This window comes from Marmota flaviventris, chromosome 5 (genome assembly GCF_047511675.1).
Source record: "Marmota flaviventris isolate mMarFla1 chromosome 5, mMarFla1.hap1, whole genome shotgun sequence".
Taxonomy (NCBI): Eukaryota; Metazoa; Chordata; class Mammalia; order Rodentia; family Sciuridae; genus Marmota; species Marmota flaviventris.
Genome location: NC_092502.1, coordinates 3195478 through 3222743, shown reverse-complemented (window position 1 = coordinate 3222743; position 27266 = coordinate 3195478). Strand labels below are relative to the sequence as shown.

General features: G+C 40.8%; 1 protein-coding gene and 1 long non-coding RNA gene across 2 annotated transcripts; both read right to left on the bottom strand.

Moving 5' to 3' along the window:
- Nucleotides 1–680: 680 nt before the first annotated feature.
- LOC114080285 (zinc finger protein 709-like) lies at nucleotides 681–3845 on the bottom strand. Its single transcript, XM_071611914.1, is given in 2 exon segments — nucleotides 681–3265; nucleotides 3807–3845. A coding segment is annotated over 1 exon segment (1596 nt). The 5' UTR covers nucleotides 3148–3265; nucleotides 3807–3845; the 3' UTR covers nucleotides 681–1551.
- Nucleotides 3846–4162: 317 nt separating this feature from the next.
- LOC139705726 (uncharacterized) lies at nucleotides 4163–23030 on the bottom strand. Its single transcript, XR_011707536.1, has 3 exons — nucleotides 22946–23030; nucleotides 10069–10208; nucleotides 4163–4284 (listed from the first exon to the last, which is right to left on the bottom strand). It is a non-coding gene; the product is annotated as an uncharacterized lncRNA (long non-coding RNA).
- Between the last annotated feature and the right edge of the window lie 4236 nt (nucleotides 23031–27266).

Below are 27266 nucleotides of genomic sequence, written 5' to 3'. Positions count from 1 at the left end.
ACACTGACTAGGGATTTTGCCCTCAGAACACTTGAGGTAGTAGCCTGTCTCGTGTTTTCTTAGAAGCTAGCATCATTGTTTTCTCTTCCTTTACTAATCAGTACCTGGACCATGAGGCACCAAAGATGTGAACCCCATCACAAGTGCACACTACAGTATCAAGGGAAGCAGCATCATAGAAAATAGAAAGACCACAACTACGGTCTGCACAATAAAACCTGCGAGGTAACTAGTGATATACTTAATTCATATTCTCTCTCTTCTTCCCAGCTGCCATGAGATAAGTAGGTCTACCCCGCTTCACCATTCCAACCCATGTTCTGCTTGACCTCAGGGCTAAAGCAAGGCAGTCAGCCCATGATGGACTGAATGTTATAAAACCATGAGCCAAAATAAATCTTCCCTCCCTTCCGTTGAATTTTCTCTGGTATTTTCATCAATGCAATGGAAATCTGACACAAAAATCAAACTGGAATGTATGAAAACTGTATCAATTTCTGGTTCAGATTCTCACCCTGTGCAATTGTTTTATGTTCTTCAAAGGACCTGGAAAAATTGGACACTTCATACATTTCTTTGCTCCATTACCTTTCATGTATAGGAAGTAAATATCAGATATTTAGAGGGTTTATTTTCCACTGTGAGTGCAATTTGAAAGCAACTTTGAAAGCAACTGGGAGCACTGATTTACCACACTTTTAATGTTCAGAGTTTCTGTAGTGTGCATCCTTTCATGTATTTGAAGATGACCAGAAAAGTTGAATGATTTGCTACAATTTTTACATTCGAGTGCATTTATACATACCATTTCTTTAATGCTTATTAGGGGAATTGCTCCAATGGAATGTGTTTCCAATTGTTTACATTTATATAGCTTTGTTCCAATATGAATTACTTCATGTTTTTGTACATAACTGCAACAAATGAAGGATATATATATACCTTGTTTATACTCACCAGTATGTTTGTTCTTATATTTGAAGGTATTAAGATCAACTAAAGGCTTTTGCATATTTTTCACATTCATAAGACTTCAATGCAGTGTGAATTTGTGTATAATTCAAAACTGATAAGAATGAGTGAAACGTTTCCCATGTTGCTTCCATTTACAGGGTTTCTCGGCAGTATGTGTGCATTTATGCACTTGAAGGTGAGAAGTACTGAAAGCTTTTCCAGATTGTTTCTATTCATACAGATTCTCTCCAGTATGAGTGCTCTGGTGTTTTAAAATTGAATTGGAATAAGAAAAGATTGTACCACATTGTCTACAGTCATGAGGCCTCTCCCCAGTATGAGTTTGTTCATGTACGTGAAGATAAGCACAACTAATACAGGCTTTTCCACACTATTTACCTTCACTGAGCTCTTCTTCAGTATAAATGTTTCTATGTACATAAATCCCACAGGAATATGTGAAGGTTTCCCACATTGCATACATCCATAAAGTTTTTCTCCAAAATGAGTTTTTTCATGTATTTGAAAATAAGCCAAATTTCTGAAGGCTTTACCACACCATTTCCCTTATAGGGCTTTTCTCGACTATGAGATTTTTCATGTATTTGAAAAAAAGAAAAAAGAAAAAAAATGAAAATTCAATACATTATTTACATTCATAGACCTTCTTTCAAGTGTGAGTCTGTTCAGGCATATGAAGATAAGTGGAACAACTAAAGGTTTCACAATATTTACGTACATGGGGTTTCTCTCCAGTATGAGAATTTTCATGGGACAGGAAGTTACAGGATGAAGCAAAGGCTTTGCCATATTGTTTACACTCATCGGGCTTCTCATCAGTATGAATTCATTTATGTATTTGAAGGTAAGAGGAAGTACAGAAGCCTTTTCTACCTTTTTTTTACATTCATAAGGCTTCTCTCCAGAATTAGTTTGTTTATGTCTTTGAAGGGAAGAGGACCAGGAGAAGGCTTTCCCACATTGTTTACATTCATAGGGTTTTTCTCCAGTGTGAATTTGATTATGTCTCTGAAGGGAAGAGGACTGGGGGAAGGTTTTCCCACATTTTTTACATTCATAGGGCTTCCTTCCTGAATGAGTGTGTTCATGTGAATGAAGAAGATTGGATGAAGCAAAAGCTTTTCCACATTGTTTACATTCATAGGGCTTCTCTCCAGAATGAGTTTTTTTATGTATTTGAAAGGAAGAGGACCAGGAGAAGGCTTTCCCACACTGCTTACATACATAGGGCTTCTCTCTAGTATGAGTTCGTTCATGTTTTTGAAGGTAAGAGGACCAGGGGAAGGCTTTCCCACACTGTTTACATTCATAGGGCTTCTCTCCAGTATGAATTAGATTATGTTGTTGAAGGGAAGAGGAAGTAGTGAAGGCTTTTGCACACTACTTACATTCGTAGGGCTTCTTTCCTGTATGAATTTGTTCATGTAAGCGAAGGCGACTGGATGAAGCAAAGGCTTTTCCACATTGTTTACATTCACGGAGCTTCTTTCTTACATGAGTTCCTTCATGTGAGTGAAGGTGACTGGATCTAGCAAAGGCTTTTCCACATTGTTTACATTCATAGGGCTTCTCTCCAGTGTGAATTAGATTATGTTTTTGAAGGGAAGAGGAAGTAGTGAAGGCTTTTGCACATTGTTTACACTCATAGGGCTTCTCTCCAGTATGAGTTCGTTCATGTGAGCGAAGGTTACTGGATGAAGCAAAGGCTTTCCCACACTGCTTACATTCATAGGGCTTTTCCCCTGTATGAGTTCATTTATGTAAATGAAGTTTAAAGGAACTAGTGAAGGCTTTTCCACATTGTTTACATTCATAGGGCTTCTCTCCAGTATGAATTAGATTATGTCTTCGAAGGGAAGAGGAAGTACAGAAGGCTTTACTACATTGTTTACACTCATAGGGCTTCTTTTCTGTATGATTTTGTTCATGTGAGTGAAGAAGACAGGAAGTAGCAAAGGCTTTTCCACATTGTTCACACTGATGAGGATTCTCTGCATTATGGGTTCTTTCATGTTTTTGAAAGGAACTGGAGCAAGTGAAGGCTTTTCCATGTTGTTCACATCCAGATGGCTGCTTGCCAGTATGAGATTGTTGACACTTTTGAAAACACCTGGAACAACTGAACTCTCTTCCACATGTCAAACATTCATAAGGCCCATTGAGAGTGTGCATTTGTCTTTGAACATTTGTGAGAGAAATGAAGGATCTTCTGTTCTGTTTATATTCACATTGCTTCCCTCCACATTCCTCACTTTTATATTGTTTGTTTGAAGAGTGAGGTATGATCAGCCTAGTAAGGAAAAAAATAGTATATGAAGTTCTGTCCACACACACTGCTTTTACATGAACTTTCTAGAAGAAATGTCCTTTTAAACATTAGATTTGGAATCACCCTACAAATTTTTTCACACTGAGTACCTTTTTAAATATTTACAAAGCCTACCATATGGCTTTTGTTAAAAAAAGTTTATAAGCACAATTTATGACTCATTAATACTTTTGCATTTATTAATACACATTGGACTTACACTATTACCAAGGTCAGGGAAAGTACTCATTTTCTGTCATGTCTATACTATTTGAAAGTCAAAATCACAATTACTTTGCAACACTGGCTCTCCATCGCTACTACTAAAAGCAGTTTCTGAGCACTATTAACAAATCAATTATTTTGAAAACACTAAACATATATCTTACATTAAAGTTTATATTTTTGTTTAAAAAATAAATATGGCTCATATCATGCTTATTTTCATTGCTTGCTTGTAAAATTACAGGATATGCTAGGATTCTCTCAAGACACTCTGTTCTCTCTTATGAGTACAAATTACCTTATATGACTCCAAGGATTTATGTTCTGATCTTCAACATTCTGTTCCTCCCATCTGACTCCCAAAATGTAGACCAAGAACAATAATTATCAATCACTATAATTTCAGAATGCATTACAGGATTTACAACTTGCAACTGTAATGCACCAATAAAAAAATCAGAAAACTAAAAACAGAATTAGTGTATTTATGCTGCAGACTGCAATGATATTAGGCCCAATCTATTCCCCTAATACTCCCTTTCCACATTCCAAATTCATGAGAGAAAACATCTCCCTTGTGGGGAGTGCTCTGTCTTTGATTATGTAAAAGTGCTCTGTCTTTGATTATTTAATGAAACATCATCCTTACCTACAGAAGCCAGGTTTCTAAGAACTTCCTGCATCACATCTCTTTAGAGATTCTTCTGTGAAGAATCCAGTAGAGCCCACTCCTCTTGGGTGAAGTTCACAGCCACATCCTCAAAAAACACTGAGGTCTAAAATATTCCACAAAAATGTAGTGCAGACCAGGAGAGATTGACAACATGAGGGCTCTATTCTATACATGTGAGATGTTCTCATGATTTTGTGGTCTCCAAATAGTTAGTCCATAATTTGGTCATTAAAACTTGTATTCTCTGTCTGCACTCACTCCTTCAAACAGAATCATTCCAATATAAGAACTGAACCATCCAGAAAACCATCAGCAGAGCAAAAACACCTTTCTCATTGTGAAGTCCAGGGAATAAGGTATGTTCCTGGGGGAAGCTTAAGGTCTATGTAGGGTGAATGTCTAATATATAGAATACTAAAGCCCTACTACTTTGTGATCAGAAGAGAGCTAATATTAGTCCTCCTAACAGTACATATCCTTACAAATACCTGCTGACCATGTTGTACTTTAGTTGATAGAGGAAGCTAAGGATTTGGGAAGGATCATATCAAACTGAGCAATTACATTGAGTCAGTACTTGAGACTGTAGGAAAGCAGCATGGTGGTATTTACTGAGTAATTTCTTTCCTTCGGAAATCCTGTTATTTTTTTCCCACTCTTATATTAGAACCTCAAGGATCAAAATATCCCCACCCCTAAAAAAAGAAAACAATCTTCTGAGCAAAGGAGAAGAATGGAGGACCAATGACAATGCTGACCCACAGAAGGGAATGATGTTCCTCAAGAGGCCAGGATCAGACCAGGCATGGTGGCACACGCCTGTAACCCCAGTGTCTTGGGAGGCTGAGATAGGAGGATTGCAAGTTCAAAGCCAGTCTCAGCAGTGGCAAGGTGTTAAGCAGCTCAGTGAAACCCTGCTCTAAATAAAATACAAAATAGGGCTGGGGATGGGGCTCAGTGGTGGAGTGCCCCTGGGTTCAATCCCTGGTACCAAAAAAAAAAAAAAAAGGCCAGTATCACTCCAAGGGACCAGTACCACTGGGAACTGAATGGCTGGAAAACTGTGTTCACATGGACACCTGAAGTCAGACCCTCACCTCACAGCACAAACATACATGAATTCCACATAAGCTAAATTCCTGAAGATGTACACCTCAACACTGGATTTAGGAATGGTGTCTGAGATACACCTTCCATGTGATTTGTGAAAGAAAAATAAGACAAATTTGATTTCACCAAAAATAGCTTTCAGTCCTGTCATTTGCAACAGTGAGGCTGAAACTATGGGGACCATGCTAACAGAAATAAGCCAGGCACAGAGAGACATACTGTGGGTTCTCACTCACACAGAGAAGCTGCAAGTTGGTTTCAGAATAAGTACAAGAGTAGTTACCAAAGGTGAAGAAAAGAGGAGAGAGGGGACAGGTCAGGGCTGGGGGAGGAGGCTGGGTATACTCAGGAATAGCCAGCAGCACTGTCCAGCAGCCAGCAGCATAGTAGGGTGACCACACTGCACAGCATGTCACTATGTATTTCAGACACCAAGAAATAATAAATATTAGGAAATGGAAGAGCTAATGCCCCTATCATCATGATGAAATGGAACAATTAGCTCACTGCACCTCATCAATATGTGCAATTTAAAAGTGAATCACTACTGAAAAGTGAAAATTTTGTTCTTTGTGGGACACCATTAACAGAATGAAAATGGTAATAAAGAACTGTAGAAAATACCTGCACAAGGAGCATATGGAGAGGTGCTGATACCTGGAAAGAATGAAGAACAAGCACTCACAAATCTCAACCAATCCTCACAACATAAACACACATACCTGAATATAATGAAACACCATAAGAAATCACAATAATCTACAATATCTGAGGCTACACTGAAGGTTGTCTCCATGACAACAAAAAAAACAAGTCAAGAATACCTGCTCCCACCAGCAAAAGGGGTGCTAGCAGGGAAACCTAGAAGACACTCAGGTATTCCAGACCGCAGGGCAAACTCACACAGCCCCAGATATTGAGGCAAAATCAAGGACTTCACCAAGCAGATACAGGTGGGTGCAGGAAACACAGACTCAGACTCCTTCACTCACAGAGACAGCAGCCACAGGCACCAAGAAGGGAGGAGACAGTGCAGCCTATGCACCCATCACCACCTCGTTTCCATCAAAAGTGATCACCCAACATGTGCACATTTGACTTGTATTTCTCTCTCTCTCTCTCTCTCTCTCTCTCTCTCTCTCTGGTGCTGGGGATTGAACCCAGGGCCTTGTGCATGCAAGGCAAGCACTCTGACAACTGAGCTATGTCCCCAGCCCTGACTTGTATTTCTCAATTCCTGCTCCCTAGAGTGTCTACTGCAAGAGGTCAGGGATACTGAACGGGGTTTCTTTACTGCTACACCTATGAGAAAGCCTGCTATATATAGAGAGGGAGATCAATACCTGAGAAGTCCCAGGGCTCTAACACACACAAATACACAGTGGTCTCACACAAACCTCCTCATAGGCCCACAGCCACTCAACTTTCACAGACTGAAGTGATCAACCCCATCTCATGTGTCAGAGCAGTGGCTCCTAGACCCCAAGCCATTTCCCAAAGTTGGGGTGACCCAAACAAATTCACAATGTATGTCCACATGAAATGCTGCACCATAATGTTTAGAGCAGCAGGAAAATGATTTTCAAAACCTGTAAGCACCCAAGAGAAAGATGTGTTTCCAAGGTCAGCAGTGAAAAATTGATATAAAAATTCAATCAAAATCAATTAATAATCAAAAATCAAGTTTTGTATACATGAAATGCTGAAATGCAATTAACAAAAACGTTCATTAACAATGGCATCCTAAGAATATAGAAGAATAAATAACATCACAATAATATATACATAATAAATAACCCAATAGAAAAGTATAAAGCTTATTTTGTAAACTGCAATGCTTGTTGGTATAAGCTCAAGATACAAATAAAAGAGAAGCCAAGCCATGCTCATAGACTGAAGGTTGAACATTATGAAGGTGGGGATACCCACAGAAGGACCTACAGGTTCTATTTAATGCCAATCAGAATCCTAGGTGATAATTTCTTTGTAGAAATTGAAAACACTATCTGATATTGCAAGGACACAGAATACCAGGCAACTTAGAAAAAGAGAAGAACACTTTGACGGGCACTTCATGAGTACAAAACCTGATTCAAGTCAAGAGGAACCAAGGTGCAGTCATCGCACTGGAAACACCATGCAGATGAGGAATGACAAGAGCTCCAGGGAGCAGAAGGCCAACAAAACAGCAGTGCAGCTACTCCTCACAGAAACACGGGAAGACGAGCAGAACTGTCTGGTGCTGGAACAGCCTCAGTTTCACATAACTGCACGATGTGGCTTCAGTGAGACATGGTGGGGAGCCTTGTGGAGGTTTCCTGTCCTTGCTGCAAACCCTGGGACTTAGCACCGTCCTGCAGACAGCAACCTGAGCCTCCAGTGAAACAGAGACACAGTCCATCACAATTCACCATAGCCTACCCATCAGGCCAACCCAGGAGCCTGTCAATGGATGAAAGGATAAAGAAAATATGGTATATATGCACCATGGAATTTTATCCAGTCATAAAGACTGAACTGGAGGACAACATGTTGAGTGAAATAAGTGAGAGCCAGAAAGTCAGATGTTGAGTATTTTCTCTGAGTGGTTGTGGCAGCTAGAGCAAAATAAAGAAGGAATTGATGTAGAAGGGATCCCATAAAAACAGAAGATGTGTGCAGCAGAGAAAGAAGAAGGGAGGAGGGACAGACAGAAAAAGAGAGGAAGAGTAGAATGACATTGAACATGTGCATGCATGAATACGTCACAGTTATGCTTATTTACAAAGCTTTAATAATAATAAAAAAACTACAAATAGAAGAAAGCTTAGTAGAATAGAGGAAAGAAAAAAGGAAGAGAGTAGGTAAAAAGAGGAGTTGCTGGGGACTAAAGTGGAGCAAATTATATCCCAGCTTGCATATAATACAAAACCCAGCATTAGCTAGGCATAGTAGAGCACATCTGTAATACTAGAAACATGGGAAGCTAAGGCAGGAGGATGCAAGCTTGAGGACAGCCTCAGCAAAGTAGCAAGACCTAAACTACATGATGATATCATCTAAAAATAAAAAAAATAAAATTAAAAGGGCTGGGGATATGGCTCAGTAGTAAATTGCCTCTGAGTTTAATACTTGATAGCAAACAGAGTAAATACATAAAATAAACACCAATATTATATATAATTAATATACTAATAAAAAAGGAAAGAAAAAAGAAGTCAAAACAAAGGGTACAATTTGAGAAAATAAAAGCATAAACAATGGCTTGGGTTTGATACTCAACACCACCAAAAACATTAAAAAGGCAACATAGCTTATGAGGCGATTTTTTCCTAAAGTCTTAAAAAATGTCCAATGAATAAAAATGATCAAATAGAAAAGATTTTTTTAAAAGAATATTCCACCTTGTTCAGTTAAATATTGCCACCTTGTTCAGAATAAATACTTTGCATATTTAAGGAAAATCTGAGTCTCAAATAAGTGAGCAGATCATTTCAAATTGATAAACACAGAAAGGGCTGTTGCTGAGAGAGCACAGACAAAACAGGCTCAAGGGGCAGGCAAGGTCCCTTGCTGGATGCCCACCTGGTCCTGCTCACTGAAACACTCCATTATCACCCTCCCAGGAGACCTAGACCATGACTCCAGTCTACGAGGCTTTCAGGTTTGCACAGCACTGCACTGGGGTGGGTGGTCCTTATGCTCTGGGAGAGTTTTCCTTCTTCACAATTGTGAGAGAATGCAAAGGCAGGAATCACTGCTGACCTGGCCCTTCAGCACCAGCATCCACAGGCTGACTGTTCACCTGTCTTCAAGGAATGGGGACAGGGCTTGGGGAGAGGCAGCTCTCTAGGTGAGGCCTGTTCCAGCAGATTCCTCAGCCTGAGGGCCTCCAGATGCTCCCTTTCAGAGACTGCACTGCAAACCTCTGGCTGTCCTCTAGGAGGAGCTGAGCAAGGACCTGAAATTGCCTGTACCCTACAGGAAAGATAGTATCCTGTGTGTACCTTGGGGGAGGCCCCAGGAAAGATAGGACAGTGGCTGAAGACACAGGACACTATGAGGTGTCCAAAGGCAACCTCTGCACAAGTTATTCTGATAAGGTGTCTGTTCCTGGGGAAGATAAAGGATCTGCTATCCCATAATGATAGATGGTCACAAATAGAAAACAAATCTTTTAAAATTATCATCCATTACTCAGTGAAAAAATGATAATGCAGATACTATGCGCACTTGAATGTAGTGAGGGGACAAAGAGTTGACAATGCTGAGCACTGCAGGGGAAGCTGGAGTCTAAAAATGTGGGAGACAGGTGCATGTTGAGGGGTTTACTGCAAGCTCTAAAAGGGGGCAGGATGGAGACAGAAATGTAAATGTAAGACTCCATTTCCCAAACATGTGGAAAATGGGGTGGGGAAGATGAGTGACTACTAGAGAAAAGGAAGGATAGTGACCCCTAGACCAATAATATTCCACACAGGAACCCCATCGCCAAGTCAGTAACCCTTGAAAATGGTTTGCCTTCATTGCACCCTCAGAGCCTAGAACTGGGGTACAGCTGCACAGAGAGGGTTCTACAAAAATGGCTGCAGACTAGGCAGCACACTGGGAACATACAACTGAACCAGCCCACACCAAAGTCTAAAGGCATCAAGGGCTGAGCTGTAGCAGCATCTGACTCAGGTCTGGGTTGGCTGACTCTGGAGCTGACAGTGGGAAGTCAGAATCCAGCCACAGCTGGTTCCCACCAGTTCTAACCATCCTACCTCCCAGAGCAGTCCTGGCCCCACACACTCACCATTTCCTGCCTTCTGGGGAGTCCTGACTTCCTTCCTGAGGACCTCATAGCAGCTGCAGGTCACAGGGAGACTGATCTGAGCCAGAGCCACTTGGGCCTCATACAGCAGAGAAGACACAGTCCTGGAGATGGATTCTGAGCTGCAGAGATGAAGGCCTGTGAGACTGTGGAAGGCCACCCCCTCCCTCCAGCTGCCTGCTGCCTGCCCAAGGCTCCACAAGACCCCTCTTTTACCTAGCCCACATATACACACTTTGGGGCCCTGAGTGACAGGAGATGTATCACACTCCTGGATACATAGGCCAGGAAGACAAGTGTTACAAGGAAGCAAAATTGTGACATATGCAGTCGAGGGAAGAAAGAAAGAATGTCCATGTGCTTCTGCCCCTTTCAATGCTTTATTCACTCAAATTACTCAATACAATTTCACTCTATAGGTTCTTAATCAAGAAAACGATAATCCTTAATGTTAGGTACTGCAATAAACATAATCAATTCACAGCAAACAATTCTAGATTAATTCTAAGCACTGCAAAACACACTTAATCATGACAGGCTCAACAGAGACATTCCCTCTTAATACTTCTTTGCTGGGAGCCATTAGCCAAGTAGGTATGACAATTTCCTTGCCAGCGTACCCCATGTTGCAGTGACATTGAATGTAGGTGACCTTGCTCAAGGACCAAGGCGGATTAGGGCGTTCCCAGTTTAGGTTCCAGGTTTAAGGTTTAAGATTATTCCTGCTGGGAATAGGGCGTATCCTGCTGCCTGAGTTCCCCTTGAGTTCTCACGGGATTCAGACAGTATATTTTGGAGATAGAAGCCCAGTGGAGGTGAATTTTGGGCAGAGAACGTGGATTTCCCCAGAACGTGATTGTAGACGGCTGGTGTGAGTTCGGGAATAAAGAGTTGCTGTTTGAATCTACAAGCTGTGTGGTGGCTCGTGATTGTGTGCCCAGCCAGACTGCGGCATTTGTGCCCAGCCAGACTGTGGCATTTGGTGGCTCGTACGGGGAACTTCTGAAGCTTGGAGGTAAGTGAAATTGCTCGCCCCTGAGGAAGAGCGAAAGAATGGGTGACCAATTCAAAAAACAATGTGTTATTGTTTTGATTTATCTTGTTTTTGTTTCAAGCTGCCTATCCCTAGAAATTTCTCAGGCAAACTGGAAAAAATGGTTGACTAAAGGTTTGAAGTTTGTCGGCCCTGAGGAAGAGAAAATTGATACAATGATTTTTTATTCCGTTTTTGTTTCATTCAGTTTCGGCTTTGTTTTGTGTTATCTTATTGGGTTGCATTATCTTTATAGTAGATTAGAAATTAGTAAAAAACAAACCGAAAAGATGTTAAGTAAATTGTTAGAGGTTCAGACCATGGAGAAAGACATTTTAGATCAAACAAAAGAGAAGGTCTCTCGAGCTAGTCAGACAGAGGAAGAAAATTTAAAGGAAAAGGGGTTGTTAGGAAAAAGGCCACAACAGGAGGCTGTTACTAACTCCGTTTTATCACAAGAGGGCGTAATTCAACCAACAGCCCCACGGATGGAGACAGCTGAGTGGCCCTCAAACCCTGTAGTTGATAAATGGGATCCTGAGACAGGACCTTAAAGATTAGCATGCCCTGTACTTGAACAGGCAGGAGGGCAGCGAATTCACCGTGCTTTAGATTTTAAAACAGTGAAGCAGTTAAAGGAGGCTGTAACAACCTATGGTCCCCAAGCTCCCTTCATGGTAAGCATGGTCGAGTCCATTACTAACTTGGACATGACGCCAGCAGATTGGGCTAGCATGTGTAAATCTGTACTAAATGGAGGACAATATTTGTTATGGAAGGTTGCCAATGAGGAATTTTGCACGGAGACAGCTAGGCGAAATGCAGCAGCCGGTTACCCTCAAAGAAATCTAGATATGTTGTTAGGAAAAGGACCTTATGAGGGTCAACGGCAACAAATTGAATATGATCCTGCTATATATGCACAAATTGCTGCAGACGCAGTTAGGGCATGGAAGACTTTACAAGGACATGGAGATTTACAAGGTCAGCTATCTAAGGTAATACAGAGAGCTAATGAACCTTATGCTGACTTTGTAGATAGGCTAATTCAAACGGCTGCCAAAATTTTTGGGGATACAGAACAAGCAATGCCATTAATAAAACAACTGGCTTATGACCAAGCAAATCGTTGCTGCAGAGAGGTTATTAGACCATGGAGACATGAAGATTTAAACACATATATTAAATTATGTAGAGATATTAATGAACAAGGGCAAGTCTTGGCAGCTGCAGTACAACAGGCTTTAGATGCCAGGCCAAAAACATGCTATGATTGTGAACAAACAGGACATTTTAAAAGGAATTGCCCCATAGGAGGAGGGTTTAACAAAAGTAGGTATCAAAGGAATAGAATACCGGGTATTTGCCCACGATGCCGTAGAGGGAGACATTGGGCTAATGAATGCCGTTCTCAAACCACCATAGAGGGTACTCCTTTATGAAAAAACGGACAAAGACCAGGTATTTATCCACGATATCATGGAGAAAGGCATCAGGCTCCATTGCCAAAAAACGGACAGGGGGGCCCAATGCCCCAGGGCCCACAACCACAAATCTACGGGGCAGTGGAGGAACCCAGCAACACCATCAGGCTAGTGCCCAGGACACATTGTCCATTAAATCGCTCATCAGACAAACCCGAGGGAGCGCAGGGTTGGACATCTGCGCCTCTGCGAGAGCAGTATTAACTCCAGAGATGGGAGTTCAAATCATTCCCACAGGAGTAAAAGGACCTCTTCCCCAAGGAACAGTAGGCTTATTATTGGGACGTAGTTCATCTACATTAAAAGGACTTATGATAAGTCCTGGGGTAATTGATCCTGATTATGTAGGTGAAATAAAAATTATAGCTAGTTCTCCAAGAGGTATATCAGTAATTTCACCTGGAGATAGAATAGCACAGTTGTTAATAATACCCAGCCTACATAATAAATTTCCTAGTCATAGTGTAGAAAGTGGTTCCAGGGGATTAGGCTCCACAGGTGTAGATTGGGCTATGTTGTCTTTAAATTTAGATTCTCGCCCAATGCTAAAACTAAATATTCAAGGTCATGAGTTTAATGGGCTACTGGACACAGGAGCTGACCTTAGCATCATATCTCGTCAAGAATGGCCAAAACATTGGCCATTACAACAAGCCACTCAAACGCTTCGAGGCCTAGGAGTGGCGACTAATCCCCATAGAAGTTCTATGATATTAGATTGGAAGGATCCTGAAGGATGTGAAGGAACTATACAGCCATATGTATTGGATCATCTTCCTATAAATTTATGGGGACGAGATGTCCTAGATCAATTACGTTTGACATTAACAAATAACATCAATCCTAATGCGCCCACTACTAGGGCTAGACAAGGCTTTAGGAAAGAAAAAAGATTAGGAAAACAAGGGCAAGGTATAGCAGCACCAATACAAATAGATCAAGGAACAGACAGACATGGGTTGGATTTTCAGAAAGGGCCACTGAGACAATCAAAATTACTTGGAAATCAGAAAGACCAGTGTGGGTTCCTCAGTGGCCCCTGACTAAAGAAAAGATACAAGTAGCCCATGATCTGGTCAAACAACAATTAGCAGAAGGACATATACAACCTTCCATATCTCCCCATAATACTCCCATTTTTGTCATCAAAAAGAAATCTGGTAAATGGAGATTATTGCAAGATTTAAGAGCCATTAATAATGAGATGGTTATTATGGGACCTGCTCAATCAGGGATTCCTCAATTGTCTGCTTTGCCAAAAACCTGGCATGTTTTAGCTATAGATATTAAAGATTGTTTTTTTTCAATTCCAATTCATCCCGAGGATAGTCCACGTTTTGCATTTACTATCCCTGCATTAAATCATGAAGGTCCTGATCAAGATATGAATGGAAAGTACTCCCTCAAGGGATGGCTAACAGTCCAACTATGTGTCAAATATATGTTAACAAAGCAATCCAGCCACTTAGAAATCAAAATCCTGAACTACAAATATTTCACTATATGGATGATGTATTATTGGCACATAAAGATAAAAACATATTGCTGGAATGTTATGCCACACTTACAAACTTATTAAAAAATTATAATCTAGAGATAGCAATAGATAAAGTACAATTAAGTTTTCCAATTAATTATTTAGGAGTTCTATTATCCTCAACCATGGTCCGTCCACCAAAAATTCAAATACAAGTAGATCAACTCAAATCACTTAACGACTTTCAAAAGTTATTGGGAGACATAAATTGGATAAGGCCTTATCTAGGTATACCAACAGGAGAGTTGGGACCTTTATTTGATATTCTAAAAGGTCCATCAGATCCAAATTCACCCAGCATGTTAACTCCTAAAGCAAGATAGGCATTAAAAATTATTGAAACATATATGGAAAACATACATTTGGATAGAATTGATATAAGTTTGCCTTTATTATTTATTGTACTACCAACAAAAAATATTCCTACAGGAGTATTTTGGCAAGAAGGTCCATTATTGTGGATACATTTATCTTATTCTCCTAACACTATTCTTACTAGGTATCCTGAGGCTGTAGGACAATTAATACTCAAAGGAATAAAAGCAGCGAAGGGAGTGTTTGGAATTTCTCTCAATAAAATTATTACTCCATATACTATGGATCAAATTGATGAGTTAGCTAATGAGTTAAATACTTGGGCAATAATCATGTGTAAATCTAATGTTTCATTTGATAATCATTTATCATCTAATCCTTTGTTGTCTTTTTGGTCTAAGCATCCTATAGTTTTTCCTAAAATGACAAGAAAAACCCCTCTCATGAATGCTCCAAATATATTCACTGATAGGTCAAATAATGGTACAGCAGCAGTAGTTACCCCTGATCAAACTTTACATTTTTAGTACCCAAACAATCAGCTCAAAAGGTAGAGCTTAATGCAGTTTTACAAGCTTTTTGATGTTTAAAGATTCTGTATTTAATTTATTTTCTGATAGTCAGTATGTAGTTAATGCTATAGTATCTTTTGAAGATGCTGGTAGGATTTCCCCTTCTTCTACTGTTTTCTCTTTGTTTTCCACTATACAAAGTCTAATCTGGGACAGAAAAGATCCATTCTTTATAGGACATATTAGGGCACATACAGGATTGCCTGGAGCCCTTAGTTTAGGCAATGATTTAGCAGATAAAACTACACATGACATACATATTTTCTCTACATTTGAAGAAGCTACAAATTTTCATAAAAGGTTTCATGTTAATGCTAATACTTTACAAAAGCATTTTAAAATAACTAAGGAACAAGCCAGACATATAATAAAACAATGTCAAAATTGTGTGACATTTTTACCACAAGTTAATCTTGGAGTCAATCCTAGAGGACTGATACCTAACCATATTTGGCAGATGGACGTCACACACTTGCCAGAGTTTGGAAAATTAAAATATTTACACGTTACAGTTGATACTTCTTCTGGATTTTTGATGGGCTCCCTTCATGCCGGAGAAAAAACTAAAGATGTTATAGCTCATTGCTTACAAAATTTTGCCACTGTGGGCATTCCTAAACAGTTAAAAACCGATAATGGTCCTGGCTATACCTCTACCTCTTTTAAACAATTTTGCTCATCATTTGGTATTACTCATATAACAGGAATCCCATACAATCCACAGGGACAAGGCATAGTTGAAAGAGCTCATCAAACTATTAAAACATACTTATTAAAGCAAAAAGAGGGAATTGGAAGGGGGTATATATCCCCCAAAGATAAACTTAAAATAACGCTTTTTACTCTAAACTTTTTAAATTTGGATTCATCAGGACTTAGTGCTGCGGAAAGGCATATGTATCCAAAAAATGTACATAAGCCTAAAGTACTTTGGAAAGATATTCTAACAGGACAATGGAAAGGTCCTGACCCAGTGATTGTCTGGAGTTGGGGGTCTGTTTGTGTTTTTCCACAGGGAGAACAGCAGCCCATTTGGATTCCAGAGAGATTAACTAAAACAATTTCTACAGATCAAAAAGAAGATGATTTAACTCAAATCCATAACAGCTGATATCCAGAACTCCAGCTTGGCCATTCTTACATCTGCGACAGTGATTAACCAGGATGCTTTTTTCAATAGCTATTTTATTATTGCATTTTTCCACATCATAAGGTTCTATTTTTATTTTTTGAGCTCATACAAACCTAGGTTAATGTTTTTCTGATCAGTTTTATTTTTTGACTGTGGAGTTTTTAAACATTGCAATGGAGATTTCACCCAGGTAAAGCTACAAGGCCTTTACTATTTTCTTATGTGTTGTACGTTTGTGTACACTCTTGTGTTTTGTGTTGTATGTCTGTATGTGCGTATGTCCATATTTCTTATATGAGGAGCGCTCATGAAAAAATGGATCCTAATTATTATTATTTTTTTTATTCACGTGATTTAAATGGTTTAATTTAAATTAGGTAAACAGCTGTTAAGGATTGTTTTTAAAGTAGGTTAACAGATCTGTTTGTTTACTTTCACCTTTCTTTTTCATTCTATTTAATAATTCTTTTCAGGATAATGTCTCTTTAGCATCATTGCCAGAATTCCTATCTTCATCCCAGTGCCGGTGAAGACAAAGATACAACCAGACTACAGCTTCTATGATAGCTATCACAGTAAACTGTATAAACTGATGCATCAATGAATATAACTCAACAAGTAATGCTCAATCAAGGAGTTAACTTACTTTGGGAGGAAATGGACATATTGATAGATTCCTCCGCTTTGAACTGCTTGCAGAACTTGCCTGGACTATGTAACTATCGTTTGGTGCAGCGAATTGTGGTAATGCTGGCATATCTTTGCTGATGGTGTCACTAGTGATGCAATTTTTATTTCCTTGCCAGCGCACCCCATGTTAATTGTGGTAGTGCTGACAAATCTTTGCTGATGGTGTCACCAGTGATGCAATTTTTCCCAAGGAGCCGTCAATTGGCTTGGTGTCGTGGCATTTCTGTATCTTCCTCCCTTCTGCTAGTGATGGTCTAAAATTTGGGGGCCAATGGCTTATGCTGGACCTGTAGTCAGTGACGGGTATGATCCAATTGCTGTGGTATCAACCTAAGACAGGAGGCTGACGCCTAAAGGTCAGTTTTCCGATGACGGGTAAGAACCATATGTTGAATTGGACAACCTACCAGGCACGGTCCTTAAGCCACATTAACCTCACTCCCCCACTGGCACCAAGGCCAAATTTGGGGGCCAACAGAGGTGAGGCAAAGAACCTCACCCCCCCACTGGTGCATAGACCTATCCACAAGTATGGCTGTATGCTGGACCGGTAGTCAGTGACGGGTATGATTCAATTGCAGTGGTATCAACCTAAGACAGGAGGCTGACGCCTAAAGGTCAGTTTTCCGATGACGGGTAAGAACCATATGTTGAATTGGACAACCTACAAGGCACGGACCTTAAGCCACATTGCTTGTTGTTTAATTAATCAGAAGGGGGGAGATGCTGGGAGCCATTAGCCAAGTAGGTATGACAATTTCCTTGCCAGCGTACCCCATGTTGCAGTGACATTGAATGTAGGTGACCTTGCTCAAGGACCAAGGCGGATTAGGGCATTCCCAGTTTAGGTTCCAGGTTTAAGGTTTAAGATTATTCGTGCTGGGAATAGGGCGTATCCTGCTGCCTGAGTTCCCCTTGAGTTCTCACGGGATTCAGACAGTATATTTTGGAGATAGAAGCCCAGTGGAGGTGAATTTTGGGCAGAGAACGTGGATTTCCCCAGAACGTGATTGTAGACGGCTGGTGTGAGTTCGGGAATAAAGAGTTGCTGTTTGAATCTACAAGCTGTGTGGTGGCTCATGATTGTGTGCCCAGCCAGACTGCGGCATTTGTGCCCAGCCAGACTGTGGCACTTCTTAATACTCAGAAGTATTAAGCCTTAGTCTTTAAGTCCAGCAGAAGTTCACTCACTCAGACCGTGGTGATTAGGTCCGGAACCAAGGCAGGCTTTTCCTGGCAGGATTGGACGACCGGTTGAGGAGAGGGTTGTAGGGAGAAGTTGCAGCTCTCACCAGGGTCCAGATGAGGTGGTAGAGTTTGAGAGCATGGTCAGGTTCTCATCAGGCTCTCCAGCTCGAGTACATCCTTGTCTTGGCTGGATGAATCCCTGTTCATCAGCTCTATTATTTATATTATTTATATTTATATTTGGGGTCTTTTTACCCCCCTTTCAATCCTTATCAGCTACCATGGGTTTCTCAGTGACATCATTTACCCTGAGGTCAGAAACATGTGGTCTGGTGGTCTCCACCCTGATCTTCTGCCTTTCCCTCTAATCAGGTGAGAACAGCCTGCCAGGGGCTTCACTCTCTTTTATCAGGGTGAGGGGAAGTGACTTGTTTGAAGCCATACTGGAAAGTTCTATGGGTGTGCCTGGTGAAACTGCAGGTTTCAAACTGGAGTTTTTAAAATGGAGTTGCTTAGGCTCAGGCCTAAGGCCATCCTCACAACAAGACATTGGCAAAAATCCTTTTCAGGCAGAACTTCCTCCCTATAGGCAACCTGTCCCACCAGGTTTCCATTTAGGCAAAGCTGAGCTTGGCTTTACAAAACAGGGCCCTGTTGTCTTCCTGCCCTTCTGGACACAGTCAAAAGCAGGTATGATGAATTACACACTCAGTATGAAGGCAGCCAACCCTAACCTCACAGAAGATGGGTACAAGGTTATTTCAGACTGAAAAGAAGGGAGACAGGTGTCCATCAGTTGGGAAGAGGTCAGGGAAGCATGGCCAAGGCCTCCTCACAATTTAACTCTGTCAACTCATTTTCAGTCAAAAAAATAAAAAGACAATGAGGAGATACAATTATTAAATGCATGAAAAATTAGTTATATGACAATAAAAGAAATTAAAGAAAAACAAAGAGTTGAAGCAGCTCTGGTAAGATGTCTGCTTCACCCACAGCTCAGAATGAAAATCCACTTGCATAGAGAGGGGTAAACACAAACCCAAGTTATATATATAAAGACTGATGGTGTGGCTCAGTGGTTGAATTCCCCTGGGTACAATCCCCAGTATAAGGGGGGAAAAAAGTCTATATAATTCCTTGCATCTGAACATAATGGAATGACATTAGAAATCAACACCAAAACAAAAAACAGAAAGTTGTTACATAGTTCACAGCTACAAGTGCCTACATAAAAAAGCCAAATAGTTTTCAAATCAATAATCCAATGGTGCAACTCAAGTCCCTCAAAAAACAAGAACTAAACCAATTTCAAAACCAGTAAAAGAAAACAATATGAGAGTTGAAATCAATGACATAGAGAAAAAAAATACAAAGGATCAATAAAACAAAGAATTCATTCTTTGAAAAGATGAACAATATTGAAATCCATTAGTCAAACTAATGGAAAGGAGAAAAGACTCAAATTTAACCATACTAAGCATATAAAAGAAATAACCATAGACAGCACAGAGGATCATTAGTGACTTCTTTGAAAATTAATGGTCTAATAAATTGGAAAACCAAGAAGAAATGGATATATTTTTAGACACATATGCATTACATGCAAAACTGAATCACAAGGATGTATAAAACCTAAACAGTCTAAAACCCAGCAATGAGATAGAAGCATTAGTTAAAAAAAAAAAAAGAAAGAAAGAAAGAATAAAAGGAAAACCTTCCAATTCCAATTTTCAAAAGCCCAGGACTAGATGGATTCTCAGCTGAATTCTACCAGACCTTTAAAGGATTAATACCAACATTCCTCAAATTATTCCATAAAAAGAAAGGGATGGAATACCTCCATATTAAAAGCAGATCAAGAACACATCAAGGAAAGAAAATTATAGACCAATATACCCGATGAACTTAGATAAATATCCATAAAAAATAGAAACAAATTATATTCAATGTATTAAGAAGACTATGCATCATGATAAAATTGGTTTTATCCCAGGGTAGCAGGGATGTTTTAACATACACCAGTCAGTAAAAGTAATTCAACACATAAACAGAATTAGGACAAAAGCAACCCTAGTCATCTCAATATATGCAGAGGAAGCAAGGCCATGTACAATAAACACAATTCCAACATCACAATGAATGGGAAAAAAACTGAAAGCATTTCCTCTAAAGTCAGGAATTAGAATGTCCACTCTCAAAGAAACAATCAGTGAGGTGAATGGAGAGCCTAAATTTGGGGAACAAATTTTTACCACATGCACATGAGATAGAGCACTAATCTCTAGGATATATAAAGAACTCAAAAACTTTAACACCAAAATAATAATAATAATAATAACAACAACAACAACAAAAAACAACCCAATCAATAAATGGGCCAAGGAACTGAACAGACACTTCTCATAAGAGGATATACAAACAATCAACAAATATATGAAAAAATGTTCATCATCTCTAGCAATTAGGGAAATGCAATCAAAACTATTCTAAGATTTCTTCTCACTCCAGTCAGAATGGCAGCTATTAAGAATACAAACAACAATAAGTGTTGGAGAGGATGTGTGTGGGGGCAGGGCAGGCACACTCATATATTACTGATGAGACTGGAAAGTGGTGCAGCCAATATGGAAAGCAATATTGAGATTCCTTGGAAAACTTGGAATGGAACCATCATTTGACCCAGCTATCCCACTCCTTAGTCTATAACCAAAGGACCTAAAAACAGCATACTACAGGGACACAGCCACATCAATATTTATAGCAGTACAATTCACAAGAGCTAAACTGTGGAACCAACATAGATGCCTTTCAGCTGATAAATGGATAAAGAAAATATGGCATATATACACAAGAAATACTATTCAACACTAAAAGAGAATAAAATCATGGCATTTACAGATAAATGCATGGAGCTGAAGAATATAATGCTAAGTGAAGTTAGCCAATTCCAAATAACCAAATGCTGAATGTTTTCTCTGATATAAGGAGGCTGACTCAGAATGGAGTTGTGGGAGAGCATGGGAGGAATAGATAAACTCAAGATAGAGAAAAGGGGTTGGAGGGGAAGGGAGAGGGCATGGAGGTAGGAATGATGGTGGAATGAGATGGACATCATTACCCTAAGTATATGTATGAAGACTAGAATGGTGTGATTCTACTTTGTGTACAACCAGAGACAGGAAAAATTGTGCTCTGTATGTATATATGATTTGTAATGTATTCTGCTGACATATATAAAAAATTAGAATTTAAAACAATTTCAAAGTAAATAAATAAATAAATAAAATAATGTTCACTCTCACACTCTTATTCAATATGATATTAAAAATTCTAGCCAGAGGGGCTGAGATTGTGGGTCAGCGGTAGAGCGCTCGCCTAGCACAGGTGCGACCTGGGTTCAATTCTCAGCACCACATAAAAATAAAGGCATTGTGTTGTGTCCATCTACAAAAAAGATTCATATTCTTTCTTTCTCTCTCTCTCTCTCTCTCCCTCCCTCTCTCTCTCTCTCTCTCTCTCTCTCTCTCTCTCTCTCTCTCTCTCTCTCTCTCTCTCTCATAAAAAAAGAAATTCTAGCCAGAGCAATTTTGCAAAAGAAAAAAATAAAAGGGACAAAAATAGGAAAGGAAGAAGTCAAATTATCACTGTTTGTAAGTGACATGACCTTGAGAAGATCCACAAGTACTTTTTTTTTTTTTAACCAGGGATTGAACCCAGGGGTGCTAAACCAGTAAGCCACATCCCCAGCTATTTTTTTTTTATTTTTTATTTTGAGACAAGGTCTCACTGAGTTGCTTAGGGCCTCGCTATCTTACTGAGGTTGTCTTGGAATTCGCAATCCTCCTGCCTCAGCCTCTCGAGCTGCTGGGGTTACAGGTATGTACCACCATGACCAGCATAAGTACTTAAACAATATATATTAATGTTTCCTTCATAATTTCTATCTTCCTTCCTTTTGTTAGAAATACAAGGATGTCAAAAGGATCAGAAGTGCCCTAGAAGTAGCTGGGCAAGGCAGCTACTTCTTTACTTCTGCAGCAGGGCAGGCTACTGAGCTGCACCAAGTCTGGAAAGCAGGCACACCTGGGTGGGCAGCCTACCTGTTTTTATCCCTAATGCAAAACTGTTCCTTGCTCAGAGAGGAGGAGCTCAGGTCACAATCCACACAGCTGATTTAAAAATGAGAACAAAATGGGAAGGTTTATAGTTACAACTGAACCACTTAGGACACTACAGCATTATGATTGGAAGACTGAGGACAAAGGGGGATTATAGCTGGGGTTGTGACCAGGTCCAGGGTCTGCATTCTTGACCACATATGGACAATTGCTGTGCATGTTGGGGAGCTCACAATGGCTACACTTTAACCATAAGGTTTTTATGGTTTTATAACTGAAATTGGCTCCACCTTATCATACATAGTGAAATTTAAGTTTCAGGTTACAGTACATGTTTTTTGTAACACATTAGTAAACTCAGATTAAAGGTTTAACTTTTTCCTTTGGGTGGTACTGGGGATTGAGCCTATGCTTGATAGACAAGTACTCTACCACTAAGCTACAACCCCAGCCCTACAGTTTTAACTCTAACAGAAAAGAAACCATTAATCTTACACCTACCTCCTTTCTTTTTTCTTCTTTTCACGAGTACTTTTAAAGTCAAGTTCCAAGTCAAATTTCTTTTTCCACTCACAGGAAATGTTCACCCACATTTAAATAAAAGAACTCCACCACTACTTATGCTTCACACATATTTCAAGTCAAATCAGAAATACAGTTTTGAAGGAAGATAAAAATGTTTGTTTCTATTTTTCTTCTTCAGATAACTCAAGTGACAGAAAAACTTACATAAGAGAAAAGGCAGCAAAGTGAGAAAGAACAGGCAACACACACGTGCAGATTTACTTACCTGTGCTAGAGAGAGCCCAAGTCAGTGACACTCGGCAGATGGAGGAGGAGCATCCCTCTCAGCTCCAAGGGAAGTTCAGAGGCAGAGCAACCTGGAAGATGCAGGAGTCACACTCAATTTCAGCCTGTTTCAGGAACTGGAATGAAAGGGGTTTTCTGCCAGCCCTGAGGAGGAGTCAAGTACCGAATGGAATATGTAGTTGAGACCCTGCTTCTTGCAGAGCTGTGTGAACAGCTAAATTCACTACTCCTGGGACAAATGAGGGACAGGGACTCCACATGCCACTGCTGCTTCACACAGACCCCAACTGAGTTCACATTCCCTGACACCTTCCTGTCAGGAAGTGAGAAACTGATGTGACTCCATTTTTAAAAATAAATAAATAACAGCAGCTTCTACCTCAAGGCCTGTCCTAAGGAAGGGGGCGTGACCATTGTACTTGGAAAAACCCACAGAGCACTCCTAAGCACATACCCACCCTGCTGAGTTGTTTGTCTGTAAATAACAAGAGAGGTCCACAGCGCCAGGTGTCCCTGACTCAGTTAGGCTAGGTGAGGACCCATAGCAACCCCCATAGCAACCTCCAATCAGCATGAGACAGGGAAAATACCTGGAATGTCAGATGACCCCCAAGTAGTTTATGGTGGTTGACAACATGTTGGGAAACCATGTAGTTCAGCACGAATACCCCTCATGGCTTAAACCAATCAGTTCAAAGGAATCCCCCTCTTGTACTAACCAATCACCCCTACCCAACTTGTTCCCACCATTGAATGTGCTAATCAATGTTAAGAGTTGTTGTTTGATTTTCCCGCAATATGGAATGATTTGCTGTGTGATGTTGTGGTGCATAGAGTATCCCCCCAAAACCTATAAAATCTCACTGGACAAAGGACCAGGACTCACTCCCTGAGACCACTGCATTGAGAATGGTTGTGAGTCCAGGGTCAAGCTTGCAATAAATACTCTTGTGTGATTGCATCAGATTCGGCTCCTGGAGGTCTATTGGGGTCCCACAAATCTGGAATAACATCTGGGAGCTTGTCTGGGATCCCCCAGACCCCAGGACCCCCTGATCTGGAGAATCTAACACTGGTGAGTCTTGTTATTTGTGTGTCTGTTGTCTGCTTTGTTCTGACTATGGCCCGTAGAATCTGTATTCTGGGCTGGCAACTGGCCTCAGTGGACGCACTATAGGGTCGCAAGCCAGGGCTTCTGGGAAACGTCCCAGACCCCAATCTGAAGGGGATACTTCCCCAATCTGGGGTCATCAGACCCAATCTGAGGGGGATATTACCCCAATCTGGGGTTGTCAGACCCAATCTGAGGGGGATACTCCCCCAATCTGTTTGTAATCTGTGTCTTTGTGTGTCTTTTTGTCTGTGTCTCTGTTAAGTATGATGGCATTGTTTTACTGTGGACAGACGCAATGTCCCAAGTTCTGATCTGCCTTAGATGTGCGGAAGTAACTTTAGCTAAATTTTAGCCTGAAAATGTCCCTAGTATACTTCTCCTGCTTCCCTGAAAGGGACCAAAATTCAATAGAACCACCAGCTTTTCTGTTCTCACCTCTTATACCCCTTTGAGCTGTGTTTTGAAGAACTTTGATAAACTTTACTCCCGTTTGTTAAATGGGATTAGGGAAGCAATGTTTTCTTTTTTTCCCATAGTTGGCTTGAGCACACCCACTGCAGAGGGAAATGCCTTGCTGGGGATCTAAGAACTGAATATCTCCCTTTTTCTTTTTTTCAAAACCCTGTCCTCATTATTAAATTGACATTAATTGGCTTCGAGGACAGGAACCGAACTTTTTGAGAGCTGACTACTGGAAAGTTAGAAAATAAGCTAGTATGCCTGGGATCGGACCAAACCAGAGGAGCTATTCCTGTAAGTAAAAGGAAGGACTGACTCCCAGCAGCTGCCAAAGTCCTTTTGCTTTGGGGAACTCCCTCCTTCCTTCCCTGCACTGTAAGGATTACTTCAACTCTGTCTACTTAAAAAAAAGCGGGGGGGGGGGGGGGGGGAGGAGACACTGAATGCAGTAATGTGTTGATATTATAGATTGTTTCTTGGGAATGATCTTGGCTGAATGTGTGTCTAAAAGATGATGTTTTATTGTAACAATCTGGTATCTGAATGGGTTTTTGAAGCATTGAACAATCTTGCAGTTAAAAGTTGGGTTTGGGTAATTGTTTAGTTTATGATGTCAGATAATTCATGCCAGAGAACTTAAATACTTAAGATGGAAAACTAAAGAACTGTACTTCCAAGTTGGCAAGTAACTCCCAATCATTCAGTTTTTTCACCAATTTTTGAATTGGGTAGCCTGGGAAGATTAACTAGGTGTACCAGTGTATTAATTTAGGCAAGGATAGTAAATCATGGTATGGTATCTGTTCCTCTCAGTGTGTAGGATTTAGGAAAGGAAAGTGTTGGATTGGGACATTGGTCTGGCTTTTTGAAATGACATTGAATAGCAACAGTCTTGGGAATTTTTAAAGCTTAATTTTGGATATAGATGGTAGTGTGTGGTTCTCTTTTGGAACTTAATACTACTATAGGAACTTCAGAGCAAAGGAAGTGGCTTAATGATACTGAAGGGAGAACCTGGCATCTGCCCTGCCTTCCAGCCCCCTTTGCCCCTGGTGGGAGAGTCTGGTCTGCAGAGGTTGTGGCCAACAAGGATGTGGCAGTGGACTCCAGCACTGCTAGATGATGACCTGAGGACAGGAATGGTCTCCCTTTTCAAGATCAGAGTAGACTCTGTATGGTCAATGTGACCTTCATTGGACAGAGTGCCCTGGACATAAGAAAGAAGCTTCAGTTGATGGCAGGGACAAACTGACATAAACCCCTCACAGTGAGCTGAGAGTGCCTTTAGGGGGTGCCCTTGAAGCCATAATTAGATAGGCAATCAGTGTAGATAGGTAAATCAAGTCAGGTCAAGGAGGTCAATTTTGAGTGAGTCTGGGAAGTTGGAGACTGTCCCCTGAGAAATCTTATCAAGAACCTGCCCCTGGGCTGGATATGTGGCTCAAGCAGTAGTGCACTTGCCTGGCATGCGTGAGGCCTGGGTTCGATCCTCGGCACCACATACAAATAAAGAAGTTGTGTCTGCCCAAAACTATAAAAAATAAATAATAAAAATTCTCTCTCACTCTCTTTAAAAAAAAAAAAAAAAAAGAACCTGCCCCTGCTCCAACCTGTTGCCAAGGTAACCTGTCCCAGGAATTGCCCCTCCCTACAGGGAGCTATAAGGTTGTTAATTTGTCCTTGTCTACTCCACCCTGCCCTTTCCCCTTCAGCCCACCTATTTCCCACCTGTTGGCCATCCCACCAGGCATTCCTGGGCCTAGTCCCTTATGCAGGAGGGAGAAAGATAAGGAGGGAAAGGAAGGAGAACAAAGGATGCCTAGGACATATAAAAAGGGCAGAACACCTCACTTCTGGGGATACCATGATACCAGCTATGGCCCTGTTCTCCCTCCTGGGAGAAGTCTAGGTTACCCCTTTTTAAATAAACCCTGCTTCATATGCTTGACTCGGCGTGCTTCTCTAATGTTCAAACTTTAACATGTGGGGAAGCAGGACTCATCACCAATAATCAGCAGTATCACCTGAGAGGAACAGAAACTGAAGCCAAGTGTTTTGTTGGCAAGTCCTGCCAAGGACCCTCTCATGTTTGGGTCCCTGTAAGGAGTGGTGGAAGAGCTCCGTAAATTCAACAAGACAAACAACCATTTACCTGTCCGAGATTTTATTAGTGGAAATGCAGTGGCCGGTCACAGAAGAGAAGGGGATCTAGCGAGTGAGTGAGTGAGAGCATGAGCAGGGTGTTGATATTTATGGGCTCAGTGCAGGGTGAGGGGGAGCAGGGGGTAGTGGGCTATTACTTCTTTATTGGCTGAGAGTCCACCTCTGGGAAGGACAGGGTATGAGTCTCCTAGGGGTTGGAGGTCACAGTTTGTGCCATTTCAGGGATTGGAGGTGATGGTTTACACCACTTAGGTGGTAGTTTGTGCCATTCAGTGTGCCATAAACCTGAACTCCTGGAAGAGAAGCACTCCAGACGCCATCTTTACCAACATTCCCCACTTTTTTGCTTTGGTTTGGGGACACCGTACTCATTCTGGCTACTTCCTGCTGAGTAGGGGCATCTTATAGAGAAGGAGGGTCAAAAGACCCCATATCCATGTGCTGAAGGCATGGATTTCCTCTGGGGAGAAGTCCATGAACATGCCCTGTAACCGCAAATTGTTGGATATAAATGAGCCATTCATCAGGGTAGCTCAGGAGGGGGGTATAAGCCAACTATCTTCCT